Source organism: Phaethon aethereus, assembly GCF_964289735.1.
Source record: "Phaethon aethereus genome assembly, chromosome: 3".
In the NCBI taxonomy this organism is placed as follows: Eukaryota; Metazoa; Chordata; class Aves; order Phaethontiformes; family Phaethontidae; genus Phaethon; species Phaethon aethereus.
This window is the reverse complement of record NC_138576.1, coordinates 112,682,828-112,707,289: the sequence shown is the minus strand read 5'-3', so window position 1 is coordinate 112,707,289 and position 24,462 is coordinate 112,682,828. Positions and strand designations below refer to the sequence as shown.

Here is a 24,462-nt window from a genome sequence, read left to right as displayed (position 1 = left end):
TTGGATAAAATGTACAACGTGCATTACAGTGTGAGGGCTACGAGCTCTTTTACGCGCACAGGAGCCCATTGCTCACATTAATCCAGCGGGTGCTCCCATCCTCAGTGTGCTGCGTGGTTCATCCGCTCGCACAGGCAGCAGCAATTCCAGGAGCCACCTCCTGTGCCCCTGGAAGTAGTCAACAGAGAGATTCGGTTTAGAAGAAGGCATGACCAGAGGGGATGAACAGGAAGGTTTGCTGCTTTGCATGGTGCTAGAGTAACAAAAGGTGGGGATTTTTCACCTTTGTGACTTTTAGTGTTATTTCAAAACGTAAGTATTTAAAATTGAAATGTGCGCTTCAGTGTGGAAAAAGAAGGAAATACTCCACTCGCTACAGTGGGAGAGAAGTGGGAGCATACGGCATAGGCCCAGCATATTTCTGTATTTCAGTATAGCTACGTCAGCACAAGTCTAGCTGGTGCCCTGAGAACATTGGAGTACGTGCCATTCACACCCAGGACCCCTCCTTTGCGAGGTGCTGTTTTCCCAAGACTGCCAGTTGAGTTAGCTGGTTTTGGCACCTGCGCTACTCTTTGGAAAATACAGCATGTATTAGACAGCAGAGAGATTTACTTTTACAAAGGTTATACTCAGATCCAGAGGAAAAAAAAAAGAGTGTGATCAAGTCTCCAAGTGCTATTCTTTAGATGGTTTCTGACTTCTCTGGCATCAGGGAGTATCAGATACCTCATTGCAACTTCAGACAAGCTGTTGTATGTATCCAAATTAATCCATATATTTGGAGGGGACCCTGTTACTTCTTAGGCTATGTGTGCCGATTAGGGAATGTAACAGTGAGTATCTTTCTTTTTATTTTATTAATATTCTGTGATATTTCAGCTGTGTCCCATTAAGCAACGTAAGTATAGCGCCTATGAGGGTATGGGTGAGAAAGGAGGTAAAAAGCTCACTAGCTCTTGCGAATGAATTTGTCAAGCAAGATAAAGTGACAGAGATAAGTTATTTGGTGTTTTGCTGAACAGCGATGGTTCAGCAAGACATTTTGCGGAAAAACTTTCTCTTTCAAGGAGGTTTTACCTTCACGAAGCCATCCAATTTTGTCCCTGGACAATTTGTCTCAGTCAATAAAAATAACATCATATATGGTGTTATTATAGAAAGTCCTGCCAACATAGAAAGTCCTGAGGTCTTAGAGGTAGAAACACTACACACAAAGAGCACTTGTCACCTTTCTGCTACGACCTCAGCTGATGAACAAACCGCTCTTCTCTCCCTGCTGTGGAATAAGGTCTTTTTTTGACACATTCTTGGGACAGGAAAAGAGTTGAAGTGGCCGGCTCTGTGTGAGCAGGGTGGCTATTCTTGCTCTGAATCAAAAGAGGGGAATAAAATTTTGAAGACAATAACTAAAAAGCCCCCCATCTGGTTGGACTGTGGACATGTTCCATAACCCTATTTGCCTTGACAAGTTGCCCACAGGAAAGGACACGAAGTAAAGTGTTCTTTGTGCAAGAACAAAATACCCAGTACTTATACAATGCTCCTTTTTTTAGGGAAGTATGCAGAGATACTAATATAAATAGATGCAACACCGAGAAGCTGCTGAGAGTGAATGAATTTTTAATGGCTCCTCCCCATAAAAGCAACCCGGTCTAAGTACAGGGCAATAATTGCATTAAGTATAGACCATTAAACATCTCAGCTCGAGTAAAAGTCCTGCTGTAGCATCTGTTTTTCTGGTTGTGAATTTTGCAATATGAAGGTCGGATTTTAAGGAAGTTGCCGATTTATCACATGCTGCACATTTCTCAAAGGCCCGTGTGAGTAAGCTGTGAGGAACGAGGACATGCTCTTCTAAAAGTAGTGTAGTGTCTTACGGGGTAATCGATACTAATAAAGTATAGCTATTTGTAAAAATAAAGCAATCACTATTTTCTGGCTCTCTGTAACCAGGATGGGATAACTTCATTCACTTGTGTTACTTATCTTACACAAAACACTCTTCACAACATGCCTTTGACATTAGTAGAATCAATTTTAACTGGGCTTTCAAGCTTACGGCTGGCCTTTTTTGTGGGTAACTCATTCCCAGCAGTCAAACTCTTCCTGGATCCAAACACGATAACTGTGATTCTGCTCGTAGGCCTAAAGAGCACTTGTTTGTTCTTGAAATTTGTGCTCGGTGGCAAACCCTTTTTCTCTGTGTGTGCGTACTGTAGAGGAATCCAGAGCTCCAGTTTTGCCTTTGCTTAAGGGCTGGGCAAGCTTACAGGAAGGAGGAGATCCTTCCTGCTGAGATGGCATTGCTTTGGGGTCTGCTTTATCTGCGGCGAGGGTGCAGGACATCAACTTTGCCCTGTGACTCGCAGCCACCCGGATCCACGGGAGGGACCACGGTCCCTGTGCCAGAGGCTGCTCTGCGGTAAGTCTGCTCAGGGCAGGTGCCGTTGGCGTTCGTTACGTGTCCTTGCGCGTTGCTGCTGCTTGCACCTCGGTCTTCAACAAAATTGTGTGTCAGACACTTCGCAAAATCGGTTGTCGTACGCAGGCAACCGGTCTGAATGGTCACGACTCCCTTCCTCTGCAGCGTTACCTCAGCGTAAAGCGACCGGGTCTAAGCGCAGGGCAATAAGTGCATTAAGTGTAGACCATTAAACATCTCAGCTCGAGTAAACGTCCTGCTGTGGCATCTGTTTTGCTGATTGTGAGTTTTGCAATCTCGCCTTTTTTTTCCCCCTCCATCTTGTGTTGGTGTTTTTTTTTTTTAATCCCCCATCTCCAGATTCATCCCGCCGTATTCAAGAAGAGGTATTTTAAAGTATCTTGGAGCTGTATTTTTAACTGCCTGCGTGTGTGACCTCGGAAGGAAGCTATCTGCAGCGTCGTGGGGGGATGTACAGTGTTACTGAGGACAGTGCACACTTTGTCCAGAAATGAAAAGGGTATCAGTGCTGAGACTAAACATACCACGGTTTTGAAAACGAAGGAGGGGCAGGGGGAGGGGGGGGGGGGAAGCAAGCTGTACAAGTGTGTTGCTCGGCCACTTTTGCAGTCTTTTAGAAATTTTTTTTTTTTTTCTCACAACAGTTTTCTGGCCTTCCTTATCTCTCCTTATCAGCTGTTCGCTGCTGAGGGGCACTGTGTGCAACTTATTAGCTGACCTAAGCAAGGTCTTGGGGGGGAAAAACAAATCCCACAGCAACTTTGCTGTGCGCCTGTGTGAGCTGCGTCACGGCTCTCCTGGGGAAACGGGCATTTTGTGATCCGTGTTATCGTGTGGTGGGGACTCCACAAGTGAAATGCCAACAGGACATCAGCTGTGTGATCTTAAAATGCTTCCCTTCAGCTTTTTGTGGCTGGATGACATTATTACGCCGAGCAAGTGCTCACTAAATTTAGAATAGTCATGCCATCAGTACTATTCATTATCCTTTTAATCTAATTCAAAAAAGAAAAGGAAATTGATTTTTAAGGGAGGCCACTGGTAAAGATTAAGGAGTGATTTTTCATGAGCTGCTGCACATATTGCCTTTTAGATTCAGACCCGCAAAGCCCATGGGCATTGCTAATAACTTTATCATTGCAGTTCTAATTGTATTTACTTTGTCTGTACATGGCTTTGTGTAATAGCATGCAAACCAAAATATTTTCTCTCTTAGAGATGCCCCTTACGTTACTGCCTGACCTGAAGAGGTTCCCAAATGCCATACCTGGAAGGAGGACGTGCTCTCCCAGAGGTTTCCTGCATTTTTCCAGCCAGATCGAATAGTTTCCCCTCGTATTGCTGAGCGTGACGCTATATGGTATGGGATATCTCCCTGGTCAGTTCGGGTCTCCTGCCCGGTTGTGTCCCCCCGCAGCCTATAGCCCACCCCCCCGGCTATTCACTGCAGGGGCAACGTGAGAAACAGGCAGCCTTGACGCTGTGCAAGCACTGCTCGGTGAAAGCTGGAAGATTAGTGTGTTATCAGTACAGTCTTGGTCAAAAATCTAAACCACAGCACCCTGTGAGCTGCCATGAAGAAAATTAACTCTCTCCTAGCCAGGTCTAGTACAGCCTGAAACACAGGAGGGGATCTTTGGTTTCTGTCTTCTCCATAAATTGTATATTGCCCAGTTTTTCCTTGGAATGCTCACCTTTGCCTGCTTTTATTGTCCCACGAAAGGAGTAAAGCAGCTGCACAGTCTAGATAACTTGTCTTTCACAAGCATCTGAAGGGGATGAGCAGCTGATTTAACCACATTAGGTGAATGCAGTGGTTAGATGCTTCAAGCCAGATCGTGCATATTAGCAGGGGATTACGGCCCCTCTTTCGTAATTCAGTTTAGGGGTGTGTAAGGTAGGGGCTTTCAGACTCTCAAATGCGTGGACTGTGCCTTGGTTGAAAGAAGGAATTGCAAGGCTCTTCCTCCATTATTCAAACATGCCTGTGCCACGAGGGTCCCCTTTTTAAAATGAATCTGTACTTACATGGGTAGTCATTATTGGAAAAATATTCTGTTTGCCTTTGGTTTTCGCTTAAGATGAGGGCGTAGGTCTCTGAAAAGATGAGCCAGTAGGATGGTGGGACCCATGTTTTGTCACGGCCAGTGCCATTCGTCGTGATCCTGTCAGCCTTATGAAGTCCCAACCTCAGCACCTCCTGGAACTGAGGCAACTAATGCAAATCTTTCTCTGTTTTTAAGTTAAAGCCTCACGAGTGTTGAAAATAGCTTTTCAGCATTATATGAATGCACTCTAAAGACTTTAAAACCAGAAAACAAGTAAAACAAATCTTTCTGCACTTAGCTTGATGGTTTATGTGGTTTGGACTCCTCTCTGCCTGCTGGTAGGAAGGGGAAACCATAGCTATGTCTGAAAGCAGCTACAAACTACTTAATAGATTACAGAGATCTTCTGCTTAGGCAGCTGATTAGGAAAAATACTTTCATGTTGATGTATATCTGCATATGTCCCTTCTTAGTGAGGTGTTTGCTAGAACCAGAACCCAGTCATAGTGAAGTCATATGGCAATGAGAACCCATTTGAATGAACTGGGGGCTTACAAATGGTCTTCATAAATTTAAATTAAATCACTTTTAGCTCAGAGGAATCTCATGATTCATTCCAGTCATAATTAGGATGAAAGTTTAGGGCCAAAATGACACAGCTCGATTGATTTACACCATCTGGGACACAGTCTGCAGTATCTATTTGTCTCCTATTACAGCATGAAAAGCAAAATAGTCCTTCACTGTTGCATTGACTAACCAAGCAAAAACAGAAGAAAAACAGGGGCAAGATTTTGTTGATTTTTGTAGTTAATCAAGAGCACATTAAATAGGTCATGGCATCATTTTGTCCTCTCCTGATGTAAAGCAAAGACACAGCTGTTGCTTGTGCTGGAACCTCCAGCACATCTTCAAAGCAAGAAGCAAAAATGAAGAAACAAAAAAAAATTACAAAGAGTAAATTAAATTTCACTGTAAATCTTTGTTTGACAAAATACACATTGCTGCAGAGGATTAGAAGGTTATAACATCAGTCTATTAGCTCAGAGATTAAAGCAAAATATTCTTCAAAATCCTATCACATGTATTTCTTTTGAAACAAATTTGGTGATTTAGCATTATGGTCACCAAATCTTTTTGGCTTTTTATTTTATTTTCCTTTGGTCCTTAAGTTATGAAGTTTGTAGTATCTGCTTGATGTAGTTCATTTTAACATCATGAATTTGCAATTTACATGAGCCAGGGAAGATAATTCTACAATGCACACACTTTCTGATTAACTGTGTGTGACTTAAGTAGATGTGAGAAATGAGTTTTAAAGAGTGTTTTGAAAGACCTAAATAAAACCATGCTTTATGAAGCAGAAATTATTTTTTTTTTAACTAGTCTAATTTCTGGTAATTAGTGCAGTCCTTTGTTGTGCAAGGTTATCGCTGCTGGTGGTGGACATTTGCCAAAGGAGGGGGCTGGGAGGACGAGACACCAGCGCAGTGTGGGAGTTAAGGTCTGGTGAAGAATTTACGCCAAAGAGCATCTTCATAATTGTTCAAGAAAAAGCATGTGGGACCAGGGTCTGAGAACTCTTTTGATGAATATGCAAAATACATCATTTCACGCATAAATGGCTAACCTCACAAACACAGTGTATTTACATGTATTTGCTTAATGTGCAAGCTTCACACATTTCCTATGCACTTTGTTTTAGAGACATTTAGCAGAAATTACCTGAATGGGTCCACTTTTTCTATCTTGTAATTTACCAAGTCTTTTTAATCACCCATACCTTGGGCACCAGATACTTGAATAATGCCATCCAGTCCTCCTTCATGATGAGGTCAGACTGATTTCTGTCACTGGATTCACGTGTAGCTGAATGGAAGAATATTAGTTTTTCTGCAGGGTTTTTTTTTCCCTTTATGTGTTATGTTCTGTCTGAACTACTTCAGCTGCAGAAGACTCTATTTTAGGAAAGGTTCAATAAATCCCTTCATGACTGGAAATGTTAGAGGGTTGTTCAGGAACATTTTACCAGTACCTGCTAATTTCTGTTGCTTGCATCATGTCCTCTACAGGCTTTGATATTAAGTTGGCCCTACGATATTTCTCCTATACGAGGCACGGCCATACAGAAACAAAATGTATTTGGGTTGTTTACCTTTCATGGTGATATGTGGTGTAAGTCACCTTTGTGAGAGGCTTCATACTAATGGAGAACCCACTGTTTTAAATATCCAGGTTTAGATGTCTCTGTGTAAATAAATGAATCAGTAGGAGATAGTTCTGCCCTAGTCCTGACAGGTCTGGCCTTAATTAGCAACTGTTTTTCAGTAGTTTCGTAATAGAAGAATTTACTCACACCGATTCATGACACAAACTAAAATGATATAATAAAGAGGCATATAAAACACTTTAAAATGAAAAATGGAAAAACTTGTGGGAATTGTACATGTTCAGTCCAGAGAAATATAGTCTGATTGTAAGCTTACCTGCCCTTCCAAATGTTAAAGGATATTACTGCACGACAGAAAACAATTACTCTCACTGGTCAGAAAAACAGAAGTAGGTAAAAATCAATTCAATATTAAGCAATCTAAGATATTTAAGTAAATATTCGTATTATAATTCATAAAACACATATATAAAAATATATAAAGTGTACATGGGATTGTACAACTGCAACAGACAGCTTCAGTTCCTATCAGTAAACTCCCCAAGAATGACCTTCAACAGATGTATTTAAATCAGGACTTAGAAACGTCTCCTGGCTCTCAGGGAGTGTATAGGAGCAACGGAACAGATTTAAATCTAGTTTATACTGCTGTTCGTATGGAATAACAGTAGTTATTGTACTGTTCTATTTCCAGCCATGTATGTTACCTTCTCATGCTTGCCTTCTGATAACCATGTCACCGTTCGAGGTTTGTTTCCTTTCCTGTGCTTGTTTCTGCTCGCTCATCATTTGTTTTTAGTGGCTCCAACACTGGGTGCCTTGCTAGGACTTCTGGGACCTACTGTAGCCTAAGTAACATTAGCATCACTGAACTTTTGACTTAAAAAAGTGTAATTATTTTTTATTAATCTGTCACAGAGAAATCAACTCTAACTGTGATGCCTCTAGAGAGGATGGTAGGGTTACGTTCCCCCGTGTCCTCTTCGGGGGCATAAGGAGTCTCGTAGCCCTGGCTGCACCATGCTTGAGCCTAGGCAGGGAGAGGTCACCTGGACACTGAGCATCCTCTTGGGGCATGAAATACAGGAGTTTCGCACCACTGAAACCGGGACCGCGGTTCCCTGTGTCCGTGCTTCTGCTGGCAGGGCTGTGTTGAGGGTGGGCAACACCTTCCCCCCTCCCAGCAAAGCCTGCTGCAAGGGGGGTGCTCCTGGGCTTCTCTTGTGCCTGTTGAGGATGGTGCTACACCTGCAGCTCAGACGCAGAGTTGAAAGCTCTGGGAGGTGAGATTCAGCATTTCCTGGGGGCTAGCTCTGCTTTTTGGATCATCTAACCTTCGGTGTGACCTTTCTCATGCCTTATGTTGGGCACCTGGTTCTGGGTTTTGAGTTCCACGCCACGCACTGGGCGTTTAGGCTTCTCAGTGCTTTCCTTGCTGCTGCCTAAGTGCTATCATAATTTTTTAAGGTCAAATAATACCGCATTAAGCATGTGTTTTTTGAAGGATGCTTTTGTTTACTTGTTAGTCTTGATGTGAAACATGTTTGAAAGAAGGTGGGCTGTATTCGTCTCTTTGACCTTAAAACAATACCAGCAACAAAACCAAGGAAATGCTTTTCAATTATTTTCTCCATGTACCTCAGAAAGAATTGGTACCAAACAGCCAGTATGTCAAGTTAAGTATGGATTTATTCTTGAATCCTAATTGGTGAGATTTATTGACAGCAAAGCATTTGGCTAGTTATAATAGACTCCTATTCATTATACAGCTGATAATTCAACAAGTAACTGATTCTAATTTTCAGTGTTCGTTATACCATTAAGGCTGATTTTATTAACCTACTCAGAGATGTTTAAAAACAATTAACCTTAATCTTTTTAAGTGGAATGTGAGACTTCAGCTATTAAACTTCAAATTCTACTTTCTACTGCTCCAAGACATTAGACAAGTGGCTCCTGAATTCTGGCACCTTATTAGTGAGGATAGCAGGGTGTTCAACAAAGAAACTCAAGGTTTGATTTTTACTTCTGTGCACTCGTGGCTTTACTCGTGTAGGTAACCTCGTCTATGAATGAGGTTCCCTTCTTTTAATTTGTTTTGGGATCAGGCTGTAAATTCTTGTTGTGGTGAAGCATGGCATAGGCCAGTGTTTAATTAAAGAATTGCAAAACCTCCTGATGATTTTGCGCCTACAGAGAGGATTCATTTTAGAATATTGCCATAAAAAAAATTATAGGTGGCTTTTCAGACAGAGCCTGCTTTCTAGGGCTCCAAAATTAGGCTTGTGTTTCTACAAAGGAGAGTTTAGGAAATATTTCAAAGCAGATCAAAGCTAAAGACTTTCCTGATGGATCAGCTTTGTAGCACTAAGCCTGCTGGGTGTTCTGCAAGGATCCATTGTACCTACCTGCACTCCGAAAGCACAGACGCAGCTTTGCATGCATTACACCGGCTGTGTTTTCAGTAGGGCTTTACAAATTGCTTAATCCAGGTTAGCACTTTTCTGGAAGCTCTTTAATCCTTCTAACGTTTGCGTAATGATCTCAATACTGTAATTCTTGTGTGACAGTGTGTTGAAGCTCTTTCTGGCTTACATTAATGATAGTACAAGAATAATGGAATACCATTCATCATCTTTCAGGGCTGAGAATACCATAAATTTCAATGTTTAAAAAAGCGTGGGGCCAGGTTCACTGCTGGTGTAATCACAGTGACATTTCTGGAGCTAGGTGAGGTGTGCATTGACTTTGTCCTGCTTAAGTAAATACTAACTCATACTTGGGAATCTAAATGAGGGCGTCAATTCTACTAAAGACCTACAATTAAAAAACAGGAACCTTTCACAGTGGTATTCTATCAGAATAATAATAATATCAGAATAATACTTTTTCCCTAAGACTTTGATTAAAACATTTTAATCTCCCATGAAAATGCTAAACTAATCAGCCTAAATAAAAAATTGATGAGGACTGCATGAATACTTTATGTGAACGGTAAGAAAGTAAGTCTCTAGTTTTGAGGTATTGAGTTAAAATTTGCAGGACTTCTCAGCAGGTAATGCCAGGCTGAGCTCCCATTTCTGTCCTCCTGCAGATGTTACAATAAGGCAGCACAGACATGAGCTGAAAGGCAATCCCAAGCAGCCATGCAAAACCAGTTCTGAGATGATAAAAATGAGGGATGGTCTGGCAGGCATGCTCACTGAAAAAAAGACGTCCATAGTAATTCAGAAAAGAAGTCATTTCTATTTCCATGGGAAAGTAGGCTAAGAAACCGAATCACAGTGTTATATTCATGTATGCAATACAGGTGATCTTTTTTTTTTAAGAAAACACCATTTTTAACAACTATTGCTCAACGCAACCAATATTATCTGATGTCTTGCTTATTTATCTGCTTAGTGTTTAATACCTGGGGGTTTGAAGAAGACTTTTATTCTCAGCAGCAAATACAAAACCACGATATTTCTCCCTACAAAATCTCTGTGGGCTTTCTCATGTCTCAGCTATGCATTCTTGACCTGGCATCTAGTCATAAGCACGTCATGTGAAGCATGTATCTTGATGAGCAGGTTGTGTTAATACATGCAATTGTTTGTGCTCACTACCTATGAATGACTAAATGCATGAAAGAAAATAATTATCCAGATAGCACCTTATTTCTCCAAGGAGCAGTAGAGGCCCTACCTTTCATTTGCTGAGTGCCATGAGAAGCTTTGTAGTCCTCTTTGTTTATCATGATAAAAGGAGATGAGTTCAAGTTAACAAAAAGGTATATATGATATTTTAAATGTTTTTTCTTCATAAAACGTATTCTGTGACCTTAAAAAAAAATTATTCAAATACTGTCTTGGTGCATGTGTGATCGAGTTGTGTATTCCAAAGTCCCAAATTTGTGGCACATTATGAACTAATTAGAAGAGAGAGACTGTGAGAAGCAATAAAGGGTATTAAAGTTGCACTGACGGGAGGTAGTAGCTGACTCTTAAATTATCTGTGCAGCAGGTTAAGTCTTACCTTGCATGAGCATGCCTGGACCGTGTTACAACCTTGTGTAAGCAACTCACCCCAGTCTGGCTCCACAGGGCTGATTCATCTTATGCTTGAGCGTGTCTCAAAGGAGAGGCCAAGCTGAGAAAGACACTGTCCCCTCCCAGTGCACGGCACAGCTCCGGTGCCTGGGTCTGGATTTCTCGCTGAGGCAAGCAGGGAAACTGCAGCTACTGACGGATGCTTTTTCCCCCGAGGAGTTTCAGAGGTAGCTCAATGCTGTACTGTAATTTTGGTCCAGGCAGGCAGTTGGAGTCCCACGAAGCCTTTGAACATTTCAGCTGTATTTAGACGCCGAAGCCTTCAGCCTGGAAACTGCCCTTGTGCCTGTGATAAAGGCCTCTCCTGTGCTGACAGGGCTACCACGCAGTCCTGTGTTGTGAATAGTGAGTAATCACCCCATTTTCTCTGTTTTCAGGAGATTTGTCCTCACCAAGATGAGAGTCATTCCAAAAGGAGCTTTCGCAGGACTTGGTGACCTAGAGAAAATGTATGTATTATGTCACTATTTACTGGGAAACAACTATTTTACTCAAAACAACATTTTCTGGTTGCAGCTCCTTTTACTGCCTGTGAGTAAGCCCCTAACTCTGAGCTTCATCTGGTTTCATCCTTCTGTTCTTTTTAAAAAAAAAAACTTTCTTTTTAAGACCATATTCTAAAACATTGTTGTCATAAATACATTTTATATCAGCAAGCAAGCAGCCCTCAGTCAAAAGGTTGATTCAGCATGGAGTATCATTGCAATTAATAAATATAGTGCCACAGCAGAAGATCATGGAAAATTGATTATTTGGAGAATTTTGTAATAAACTGGAATAAATCAGTGGAAGATTAGGGAGGAAAGAACTCCTGTTCATAACAGGGCAGCCAATTCTCTTTTCACTAATGAATAAATAGGATTGCTTTGTGCATGTTCAGAGTCAGCTGAACTACTATTTTCAGCTGAAAATCTATGGGTTAACTGGTGTTAGCACCAGAAATGATAACTGACACTGTCTAACCGGAACTATTCTGGGGCACGTACAATTTTTCTGAATTATTTCCTATATGAGCAAATCACAACATTTTGCTTAGAAACATACCCAATGCTTGCACCCTGACAGGAGAGGGTCACAAACAAGCTGTTCACCCAAGAGGAGTCTGAGTGGGAGTGGGGAAATGTACTTTAAAGTCAGTGTCTCTTTCAGTGCTGTGTGTGTAACGGCAAAACTAAAAAGGAATCAATTGCCAACATTTCTCTGCATCATTTCTACCCTCATACTCTTGCATAAGTAAGGCATTTAGCAAGAAGGTGAACATATCAGAAGGTATGGTAGGTAAGGGAAAGGATTTTGAACCTAGAGAAGGATGGATGGATGGATGGATGGATGGATGGATGGATGGATGGATGGAGAACAAGCCGTGAACATGCAAGAAGGATTGGAGAGCTGCTGTTCAGCAGCAAGTGGTAAAGCTCACATGGCACCTGGTCTTTTCCGAAGCATGAGATCCATTTCAGGGCATCACTGTAGTTCAGAGTCTTCTATTGCCATGTGGTACACACTAAAAAGCCTCCAGTTGCTGCAACCCACTCATGGATACAGACCTTCATAACTCCATCAAGCACTGCTGTAAATGGTCATTTTTCTTGAGAAAAGAAAAAGAAAGTCATATTTTTTTGTGGCCAAGAGTTACCAGTTAGGAATAAGGTCAGCTCTGTGTCACCAGTTTTGTTGGCACTTGTTTCTCCCCATTCCTGCAAGGTTCCTTTTAGCCTAGTCCTTGGGGAAAATCATTGAGTTGCCTGGACTATGAAGCAGGTGACAAAGTGCATTGTAAACTGCTTCCGTTATCTTTGATTGCTCAGTAACCGTATGTCAGATATGTATGAAGGTAGTGATTGCATTGAATAGGATGTCTCTAAGTGGTGATTTATTGTTAACTAGAAAAATTATATATGGAAATGAGCTCAATTTGAAAATATATCTATGTACTATTAGTACATGGAGGAGAAGTGGGGACAGACAGTATAAAGCAAAACATCCTTGAAAATAAAAGTGTGATAAATATGTAAATGAGACCAATCAACATCAACAAAGATGCTGTATTTGCAGATGATATGGCAAACAGATAAAATTTGAAATAGCTCACAAATCCTAAGCCTAAGCCATAAAACATTCATCAGAAATATTCATGATAATGTAGGGACAAAAAAGTGTGTAATCAAATGATAGATTTGCATATAAAAACACAGCCTTTGTATGAAAGCCTTTTTACTCTTGCAAGATCATGCACAGAAAGAAAGATTAAAGCAAACTGTAGTCTATTTAAGGAAAACAGCTATTAATAACGTGATACCTCCATATGGCAAAATGTGGATAGCCTGGTGAGATACTTCAATGTAGTACATGCATGTGCTCACCTAGAACTAGGCAGACTAAAAATAAAGAGCATGACAATACTTCCTGAATGTGTTACTGAAGAAAAATGGTATCTTATACAGTCCAGTATATCTGTACACAGAATTTTTATCATTACTAGATCATTTCTAACTGTGTTTCTGAGAACAAGGTAGGTTTTAAAGCCCAGAAGTTGCAGGGAAATGGTGGCCTTTGGAATCATCCGTTGGGGATGAGCTGGTTGAGTACAAGCTAAATCAAAGATGAGTCCTCTTAACTCTTAATCTTAACTCTGTTGTATTTGCTCTTAAATTTTGAATACAGTGACCAAAAATTTCTGGTTTTCAAAGAAAAATCATTCAATAATATTTTTCAGTGTTCCTGCTTTCTCTATGCATTTTAGTTTCTTTCTAAACAGGCAAACAGCTGAGAGCTTTGAAGAGATGTATTTTGCCACAAAATGTCAAAAACTTCCAGATACTTCTCATGAGGCTCCAGTCACAGTACCCAGGAAAGATCTTGTTTGTTTTCCATTTGGGCTGTCCAAGGACTTCCCAGAACGGGCACTAGTGACCATGACTCTTAATGGAAAATATCAGCATGGAGCACCCGATCTGCCCTCCCTTGTGAAGCGCCAGTTTTAGTCACCAAGACAAAATCTTTTGGTTTTCATATAATTTTTATTGTTTTTTAATTTGGAAAAATACAGACTGGAATTTTATTGGCAAAATTGTCACTGGAATACTTTTGCCATTTTGAAGTTTTTTTGAAAGCACCCATTTGAACCATCTCTAGCTTGTACTTTTGTTCTTGCCCATCTAAATTCCTACAGTTACTGAAAAACCATGAAATGTCTATTCTGCAGATTGTCACAGAGAGAAACATCTTTCCCCCCTCCCTCAAGTATGTTCTAGGAGAAAGATCTTCTTTTCTTCTTAGATAAAATTTTTAAAGTTATGAAATAAACTGACAGGCCCTAATTATCTGAGACTTTTCTTACTAAAGGTGCAACTTGAATTTCTTATAGAAAACTACTTCAGAATCCCACAGATCTGAGGAGCAGCCTAACCCGCTTGTTGTGAGCAGCTCTCCCAACTTCTGCACGGCTCTGGCTTTGTGTTAATTTAGCAAATAGCTGTTCAGGGAAGCAGATTAGTTACTCTCACTAGATGTTTAGTCTATTCCTAAGTCTTAGCCAACTGGAACGTGGCAGCTCATCTGGACTCCTGCTTAACCAACATGTTTATGCTTCCAGAACTAATTAACCCTCCAGTTACTAAAGTAAAAAGCAGCCCCTTGCAGGCACATACCTGGCAAAATCAATTCAATATGCCCTGCAGCTGCTGTGTCATCTTCAACTTGCACTGAAAGTGCTTAATTTGGAGGAGAGACAGTCTGCAGCAATATTAAGTCTCCCTTTTTCTCTTGCTAAGTTTCCTTCTGTTACTACAAGGTAGCAAAGTAGATTTATGAATGTCGGTCTAACAAGGCCTGATTTGGGCATTGTATTTATAGGAAGTTTGGTCTGATTGCCTTACCCTGTGCAAGCCAAAAAGGCTTCACATTTGTATCCTGAGGCACAATCCCCTTGAAAATTCATCATCAGTTATTTATTCTTTTGAAAGTTTTAAGCTAAAACAGAATGCTTTGTTTCATCATTCACTTCCAAATCCAACCTCTGTGCGGCCCAAGGAAATTCAGCCATGTGGTTGGAGTACTTCTTGAACTCGAAGATGTGACAGACAAAAAAACACTATTTATTGTCCCTGTTTTGTATTTTGGAGTAATAGGAGAAGGGCCAAAATCTTAAATAGATTTTGGCAAAGGCATTTAAAACGTGAACCATGCTATGGTTAACTTGATGAGCTCAATCTTTGATAAGCTCTGAAAATCCTGGAAAGTTAAAATTTTTAAGGTTGTGGGAATCTGCCAGAGTTGACACTCCTGGAAATTGAAGTCTTCTCTCTGTGGAAGATGGCAGGAATATATGCACCAGCTCTCTACAGCTTCCTCATGAATTTCTAGAGAAAATAGCTCTGTATCACGTATCACTTAGAGCACTCAGTGCACTCAAGCTTTTGTGGTTTTTTTTGCTGAGACTCTTGATCCAGTGATGATCTACATGAAGAAATGCTGCTGGGCTGTGACATAGATACATGAGCACCACTTTATTTCGTATACAACAACTAACCTGATGTATGATGTTAAAATCTCTCCTGTTTGCCCGTGTAGGCAGGTCACTCTTTCTTTTGATTTAATTAGATCAGACTGAGTTACCTTCTATGTTTTATCTAAACCGAAGGATAACTTCATCTAAGTGAGGTACTTGAGGACAGTGGAGACCACTGAGAATTTTGAGGCACGTGCTAAAGTACATTGCTGAATCAAGGTGTATCTCTCTTCCTGTGAGTGGAGAAGGAGCAAAGTTCTTGGCTTGGTTGTAAAATTCTCCAAAAATTGGGCATAGTGGGAAGTCTTTGCTTTATTTAGCCAGTTTTAACAACATGGCAAATTGGTGGATTCACCATCCGAGAGCTTCTTCAGCAGTAGCCACCAAAGCTGCCTGAGCTAGCAAATGGCTAAGGGATGTCCATCATCCCATGCGCTCCTGAAATCAGTTTCATTCAGCCCCAGCATGTGAATCTGTAACACTTGGCAGCATAAAGCCCAAAAAGATGAGAAGAAAGGGGGAGAGGCAGAAATTGCATGATCGGCTAATGATGAGGAGTCTGTGTCTTCTGCTGCCAAGAAAGCTGGTCAGTATTTTGCAGCTTCTACAATTTTTCTTGCACGGTGTATCGTGTGCTGCCTCATTTGGTGCGCAAAAGGCAGTGATTAAATAAGATTATTAAAACTATTTGACAAAATGGTTAGGATTCAGTGTAACCAAGATATTTGGAAATTGGTTCTAGGCAGAAGTTTCTTTTTAACTTTCATTGCATCATTTGGATAAATCTGCTATTTATTTTTTTGCAAGAAGCATAATATGGATTTGCAGGATCTGCTGTGATATATAAGTTAAATAGTGCACATTTACAAAAATATTTATTTACATCCCTAAGGTGAAAGGGGGACACAGTGCATTCTGTGTACCAAAATGTGTGCTGCATCAGGTAACAATCATACTTCGGTAATAAGTACTCCAGGGTATATTCTCAAGGTGCAAGTCCATGGATATTAAATTCTAATTTACATTATAGGAAGTTATGTGTAACATTCTGCATCTTAAAGGCAGGGCATGAAAATAAGTAAGCCACTTAATGCATTTAAATTAGTCTAAATATACATTTTCTCCCAGGGAACAGAGTACTACAGTTCAAAAACATTAAGGCGAGTAACCAGCACAAAGAAAGAAATTCAAAGTTCAAGCTGACATCCCAAAGAACGGCTGTTTTAATGGGGCCACTGTTATGATACAGGGCTTTCCCCTCGGTCTGCCTGGCGAGTCAGCAGGCACTAAAGGCCCAGCCATGGCGTGACGGTGGTCGGGCAGTGAGCCATCACAGGAGGCTTCCTGGTTCCTGCAGGCGGACGCACAAGTCCCACATGCCCCCGTCCCAGCTGACTGTCCACGATCGGTGGTTTTGAACTGGCTCTTTTCTATACTGGAGGGGTTGCTTGCACTCCAGGCCTCTGGTTGAGCAGCGAACTCCCGTAAGAAAGCTCATCTTCCGCTACGCATGCCTTACGCGTTCCTTAGCCCAGCAGCATCCGGCGCATCAGCCTTCGTTTGCCCATCGCTACACCCTGCCCTTTGAAAGGGGTTGCCACGAATGGGATTTGAAAGGCGAACGGCTGTGGGAGCTTCCCCCAGGGCTGCCGTAACACGTGGCGGGCGGCTTGGGAACCTGTTCTTCCCGAAGGAACGCCGTTCAGACAACCCTTCTGCAGCCTTGGCAAATGTCATCCCTTGGGGGGCAGACTTAAGTGTTTGGTATGAATACATAGGAAGCCTGCTCTGTTCCTTAATTCAGTTTATTTCCTGAAAGTAGAAGCCATGCCCTGCGTTCTAAACATAATAAGTAACGAACGAAGACTTGGCGGTTTTATTGCAATCTATAAATGTTTTGCTGCATCTTCACCTGGCATCCTGCTTTTCCCTGCCAAAACTTATCTGTTGAAGAGATCTTACATTTGCAGTTAGTGTTGTCATCCCTTGCATAATTACAAAAAAGTGAATTAGACGTTTATTATCCATGTCAGCAACTCACTGCTGATGTCAAAGAGCAGAGATTTTAATTACAGCTTTGTGATACTTCAGCAAATGAATAACCTGATCTCAATCTTTTGCTAATGCTTGGGCCAAACAAAATCACAAATAAAGTAAAAACCCTTAAAAGAAGGAGCTAAGAAATGTAAAATCAGTTCATAGTGTCCATATCAACATTTGCTAAATTTTCTATTTAAAAAGTCCCAGAAAATCATGCTGATATTTGCCTATTTTAATTGAAACATGCTAGAGTACAAGAAAGGAAGTGTTCTATATTTCTTTCTGTGTGGTTTGACATCTTGGTGCTTGCTTTCTTTGATAAAATAGATTTAGAAAGGAAAAAAGAAAATACGTTTTGTCATTACTTCCTTCTGTTGAGCAAGAACGAGTTTTGCGGTAATGAACTATTAGCAGAATCTTTATTTGTTAACTGCATTGGTATGAAGCCAGCATTAAAGACTGAACTATTTAATGGAAGAGTCATCTTGGACATCATTGCTGGTCCCTGCTTTCCAGCTGTGTAGACAAAGAGACAGGTAAAGCAGAAAAAGGAAATCCACTCGTACGATAAGTGCTTTAATGTCTCTCCCCAGTGACATACTGTTCAAATTACCTGAATTCATAAAAGAAATGTGGACAAATGCTTGAGTGAGTTCCCACTCTTCTGTAGGAGGAAACTTAGATCCAGTGTTCTTCTGCCTTACTCTGCATAAACAAATCAGATAAAATTAAGCGCAGGCTAAATGAAGATAGCTCCTTTGCATGTCTAAATGTGGGCTCTGAGTTAGCCTCATATATTCAAAACAAGATTTGAGGGTCAGATTAACATTTCTAAAAAAAAAGTTTCAACCCCGTGGTCAAAAGAAGTCTCCAAATGGAAATGTTAGGAAATATTAAGAAAATGATAGGTAACAAACCAGGAAACATTCATGGAGATGAACATATTCATGGATGCTTTCCACCTGAGGGATAATGGAGCAGGACAAGACTCCTCTGTCTGGAAGGAAGACCTTTGACTTGGTACATTGGAGTGGCCTGTACATTCAGGTTTAGTACAGGAAAGATGGACAGGAATGGTTATTCCTGCCCTTTCTAGTACTATAACTGAGGGACAGGATTTCAGATAAAACTGGTAAGGGACAAATAAAAAAACCCCTGAAGACAATACTTCTTCACACAACGCATAGTTCAGCTGGGGAGCTCTGCTTCGAGACTTCGCTGATACAGAGTCTCCCGGGGAGATTTGGGGAAGACAACGTGTCTCACCTATTTACGTACCAAACACAAAGACTTGAGCTGCAAATCACCAATAAAAGTCGATTGAGTATTCAGAGGGACTTTCTCAATAGGCTTGCCCCTGCTCTCGCGCTGTCTTCTGGGCCACCCCTACCACCGCTAGAGCAAGATACTGGGCTGGATGGACTTAGGTTTGGCATGCTGGAGGTGTTCACGCGGAGATGCTTGCTTTCTCCGAATCACTCCGTTTTGGAAGGCAGCCTCACTCTAGGTCCTTGCATCAGAGGCATGAAGCTGATTATTGCAACTGCTAAGCGTAGCAAGGAGCCTCAGAATTGACAGTCATCCTGTGGTGCAGAATTAATACTATAATATTTCTTCTTTTCTCCTGTGGGATATGCTTTATGCATACGGAAGAGGCTGATATGTTCGCTTACTGGCCTGCTTTCTGAGATTCATCACAGGGGCTGTTGGGTGAGCTTTTTGTTTCGGTAAAAAACAGCCAGAACCAGTGTTGTAAGATGTAAGATGGCTGCCAGCACAGTCAAAACTTTTTCCCAAAAAAGTGTCACTTCTTCAGGTTCCATATCTTCCTTCCAAGAGCTTCATTCTAATTTGAAGTAAAGGTAGTTTCAAGTTGTGGTTTATTATGAGATTCTTGTACTTTCAGAGTAGAATCAGTGACCTTCTGAGTGCCTTTGTAAATATAAAAATACAAATATGCTAAGAAACGTAAAATAATTCTTACACTGGCTCAGCCATACATTTATTAAACTTACGTAGGTATAACAGAAAAAGAAACGAGAACTCAGAATTGCTGTTTCTAATTACATTTTACATTTTCAAATGTAATTCATAGCTCATACATGGCAAAAGGCGGATCTTCTCATGTGATGTTCCAGAATATTGCTCAGTTTAAATAATCACCTTTTTTCTTATTAAAGTAAGTATATTCAGTTGTAATATCCCTTAAAAATATTTTAAAAAAATATTTTGTATATTAATTACATATTAACTCTGAAATTTCTGGAAAGAATTCAGAGTAAAATGTATTGACTTGAAAATGAAGAGAACGGTAAGCACAAGACTAAAACAAAATTCACACAAGAAGAATTAACATCAACAAATGATTTTTTAAAGAGTTGTAAGAGAATTCTTATAAATCTACATTCTTGTGTGAAATTGAATAACAAAGCAATTCAGAGAAGAAACACATGCCTTCAGGATTACAGCAGTTGCACCTCACTTGGTTGCTCAGCTCAAACGTGTAGCACCTCCACCTCCCCTGCCTGACAGACAGGCTGGTGAGGGTCTGTGGCTCCCGATGCACCACAGTGCGGTGCTGGCGTGAGTCTGTGGGAATACGGGTGACGGCATGTCCCAAGAGGCACCGTAATGCCATCTCCTTCCAGGTATACCCAACTTCTGGGTTTGCTCTAAAAAAAATGTATGAATTAGAAAGGAGAGGTTTTTTTTCATGAGAAAAAGGTTTTTTACAGGATTTTTTTTCTATTAATCTTGTGTGTGTACCTAACTGTACCAGTGAGTGAGTGCAAAAGGCATGACCTACTTGAAATTGTGCCCGATTCGCTCTAAATGGGATTTTATTCAATATTTATTGTTGCTGCTACTAAATATTGTTCGTTAGAAGGAGGAAGGCTGGCACCAGATCAGAAGTGGTAATTCGATTTCAGGAGGATTTCAGAAACACCTTCCCATATTAATTTTATCTAGCTTTTCTGTTTATTTTAGAAATAATGTTAGTGTAATTGGCATGTTGCAATGAAGGATTGTTTCCCCTTGCTATACAAAAGCTGATACAAACCTCAGCATTTATGGAAAACAAATGTTGAGATGAAGTCAAGACATTTATTTTCCAAGCGGGTGATGATGATTCTCTGACAACATTATACTGCACGGCCTTTATTTCTAATATGCCAAAAGATTGATGTGTATTTAATCATTAGTTTGATGGCTGCTTTGCTCAGTGTAGAGGCAGCTGAGCATTTTATCATTATTAGTGAGCTGCATTTTGATTTTTCTATCAAAGACACTGCTGGCCCCAATTCATTCCAGGTGTAAAACCAGAGATTCATTGTGCCCGTTTTTTGTTTTCTGACCAAGCCAAGAACAAATTGCTTGCAAAATACTGTGAATATTAGTTTTGATTTCTCAAGCAGGAACATGTTTTTGATTAAGAGTTCCAGATATGTGCCTGGTTCTTTAAAAATAAGTAAGAGTGGTGTACCTTTTGTGAGTAAACTGCCTACTGCATGGTAGTTTAGGTATGTATATGTATATATTGCATACATACATATGTGTATATATACACATAGTCTGGCAAAGATTTAAATTGCTAGGCTTTAGACTGGAAGACAGATACTGTGCAATAAAATATCTTGAGTGCTTGGGGAGCCAACACCACAGATGGAAATTACAAATAATTGTGAGAGAAATGCAGGCTGATGAAAAGCTGATGGTGTCTATGCATTTTCCAGTGCAGTCAGCAGAGGATTAGAATCTGGGAACAGGGAGAGTCTGGTGGCTTTCCTGGTTCAGAACCTTGTCCCTGAGAGATGCTGATGCCAATTGCTGAAGGATAACGTTCAAGAGAACATTTCTGGAACAATTATGGAATAGTTTATCCATATGGAGAATCTATTTTGACCATCTCATAGGGTGCTCTCCTCTGAGGAGGAGATATGCACCTAGTAAATAATGAGCTGTTCAACACAAACTTTTGGGATGGTCTCTCAGTGTTGCCTTTGTGCTGTGAAGTTTCTGCACTAAAATAAGGAATGATGCAGAATTTCACCTGCAGACTGAATTAAACTAGTCTTTCTTACTTGGAAGCATCATTTATTTCTATCATCTTGCTTGTCTGCTCAAAAGCACAAAGATTCACATCTTTATCTGGAAAAGTTTATCCTTTCTAGTGTAATTATGAAATGAAGGAGCTCATTAGACATGTCTAATCCTTTTATCAGTCTTATCTTTTATTTTGAATGAGATTTTGTGATGGTATGTTTCTCAGCTTTATTTTCCATACTTTGAAGACTTGTGCTGGATTTTAAAGATTTTGGCTTTTCCCATCTGTACTGTGAGAAGGGGTGAGCATGGTACAGTAAACAGAATTTGCTTATTTATTACTTCTGTTCCCACTTAGATAATGCTCTTTAGGAAATTTGGCAGTGGCAGAGCTCCCTGGAGGAAGGGGGATTGCGTACTCCCTTGTGGGGTAGTGGGCATATTTGGAGGGGAACAGCTTTGAGGTACTACAAATGGCAGGAGGTTTGTAGGCCAGAGATGGGTATGTGCCACTCAGAGACTGTGTTGGGGAGCAGGGAGGAGCCCCAGAGACGATGAATGGGGTTTTGCAGTCTGGACAGAGCTTACTGCCGGTCGGAATAAGTCACTGAGGAACTCCAACTTTCTCCAAAGGCACTAGATGTCAGGGGAGAGGAGGTATAAACTCTTCTCTGTTCTCTTCCATCTAGCCATTTTTTTTTTCTGCTTTAAAGTTAATTATCCTAGTTTAAATTCTAATAAAAAATGCCTTTTTTGAGCTTAAAATTACCTTGTTCTTCTTTGGGGCATTCTGTACAGAGGAAGGTCAAGTCGTGTTGCCTCAAAGCCCATGGCTTGAAGTGCCATCATAGGGCACTATCCAAGTGCCAAGTCTTGACTCCTGCATTACCCAAGCCCGACCCTCTGTTTGGGGACGCGGCACTGCGAGTCGGGATCAGCTGGGGCTGAAGGCACAGCCGCAGTGGAGAGGTAACCTCCAGTGGGGAATAGAGAAGAGAGGCAAGTGGCAGCACACTTTGAGAGAGGCAAGTAAATAGATCACAGTTCACCTGCACCAGCAGTGTGCCTAGGCATAATGGAAAACACACACTGCTTATTTAAAAATAAGCTTGTATTTGCCTGTGTTTCTTGGTAGCAGACTTTAAACGTGCTAACAAGTAAAGTGGCTTTTCATGAGCCTTCATCTGTCAGTATCGAGGAGCGTGTGTTGGATTCCCAGGACCCAGAGTACCGCTGAATAGCACATTATGTTTTCATGCCTCTGTGCTGCCAGGCGCTGTGCTTTAAGGGTAAGAGATAACATGTTAATGACTGAAACGGGCGGTAAAAATGAGGGGGAAATTGTGTCAGCAATGGGCAATCGCTCAGGTGAGAGGGAGGACTTCCCAGTGGGATCTCAGCTAAGCACTGCCCAGGCTTAAATCCCAGGGAACATCTTCCTCTGAACAGGCCAGTCTCACCTTATTCCGGGTTTCAGGGATCCTTCCCACACAGGGAGATTGATTTCAAATGTAGCTACACTGAGAAAAATCTATGACATATTTATTCTTGATTTTGATGGTGTGCAGTCAACATCAGTCCCAGCAATGTGAGAGCAACGTGTCTTTTTATCTGCAGATCTAAGGATGCTTCCATTCTCCATATTCTGTGAATTTGTTGGCAGGTTAAAAGCTTTTTGCAATCTGCGTAAGCGGCAAAGCTCTCATTTGCCACGGCTCCTTTTGTTTGTAGGAGAGTGAGTAATAGCAGAACAGCAACCATCCATTGGGGAAGATCATCCGGGAGCCTACTCCTCCTCTTCTTGCCATTATTGACTCTCAGTAGCCTTTTCAAAAAATCTATAGAGCTTACTCCAGCGCTGACCTTGTCTAATCGTATTGATTGTTAGTAACTGAAGGCTAATTAGGAAGCAAGTTGCTATGGTAATTCTTGAGTCATACATATAAAAAGAAAATACTGCTAAAACCACTAGTGCATGGTGACTATTAGCATAGTTAAACAAATTAAAAAATATAATTCATTCAGATTTATTCTGGAATTCAAATGAAGATACAATATGCAACAAGGGAATTTTTCCCTTGCTGCCACATTTTCCTCTTTCATAGTCATTTTGTTCTTTGATTTGTCTGTTGAGTAATTTATGCATAATTTTAGGACTAAATGACAAACTGGACTTTGGGTTGTTCTCCACGCCCCCACCCCACAGCCCACACAAAATATATCACAACAAGCTTCATGTGACAGGAGAATGACTGAGGCAGAGGGTAATAGGACTTGGAACCTCCCAGATTTCTAGGTCACTTGTTCATATCCAGTCCGCATGTGTGTGATAAATGGTTTATTTTCACATGGGTAGGTTGATGGCTTGCATACCATGAGACTGTGATCTCAGACTGTGCCCTCAGGAGATGGTGATTCATTGCAAGCCAGGGCTGCTGCAGCTGGCTTTCATCAGCAGCCTCTTTTGGCCAGGCTTTGAAACGGCTCTGCAGCAGAGCTGGTGTCTCAGTGGGTGACCATGCTCCATTGTGGGGCACTGTGGGAAGGTTGGATGGCTTTGGCTGCGCTGTGTCTCATCTGTGGATAAATGGAAGATTTTGCCAGTCACATCTAACAGAGTCTTTTCTCACCTTATTTTTAACTGAAAATGACCCAAAGGAAAATCAAGGGCATTCTTCCACGTTTCACAGAGGTCTTCCTTCTCCTTCTTTGGCACCTTACTAACTAGTCATGTCACGCACAAATCTTAGCCCTCCTAACGAGTCCCCATCTGCACGTCTTTAAGGAGGAGGAGGATATAAGAGCATGCATCCTGTTGCTGCTCTTCTGGACAGTTTGAATGATGAGGCAAAATGTATCCGGGAGAGTCACAGGACTGAGTGGGAGACAGGAGTGTACTGAGTTCAGGTCATATCAAAGCAAACATGAGTTTCTCTGCCCCTCTCAGTCTTCACTGGATGAATGTCCTTAAATTGACTTTAGCAGTACATAATGAAAAAAATGAGCAGAAATGCAGCCAGTGTGTAGCATGAACCTCTTTTAACGGGTCTCATAAATAAATGGCTTCTCCCTATGGCTTCTTGGGACTTACACCCTTGCAAAGTTGCATTCGT

At 41.0% G+C, this 24,462-nt stretch overlaps 1 protein-coding gene across 1 annotated transcript in view; it reads left to right on the top strand.

The window, feature by feature from the left end:
- Positions 1 to 24,462, top strand: part of FSHR (follicle stimulating hormone receptor) — a gene marked incomplete at both ends in the record, with an annotated part of 83,255 nt that overhangs the window by 21,028 nt on the left and 37,765 nt on the right. The window contains one exon of the mRNA XM_081998063.1: positions 11,133 to 11,204. Coding sequence (XP_081854189.1) covers positions 11,133 to 11,204 — 72 coding nt within the window. The remainder of the gene's footprint in view (positions 1 to 11,132; positions 11,205 to 24,462) is intronic.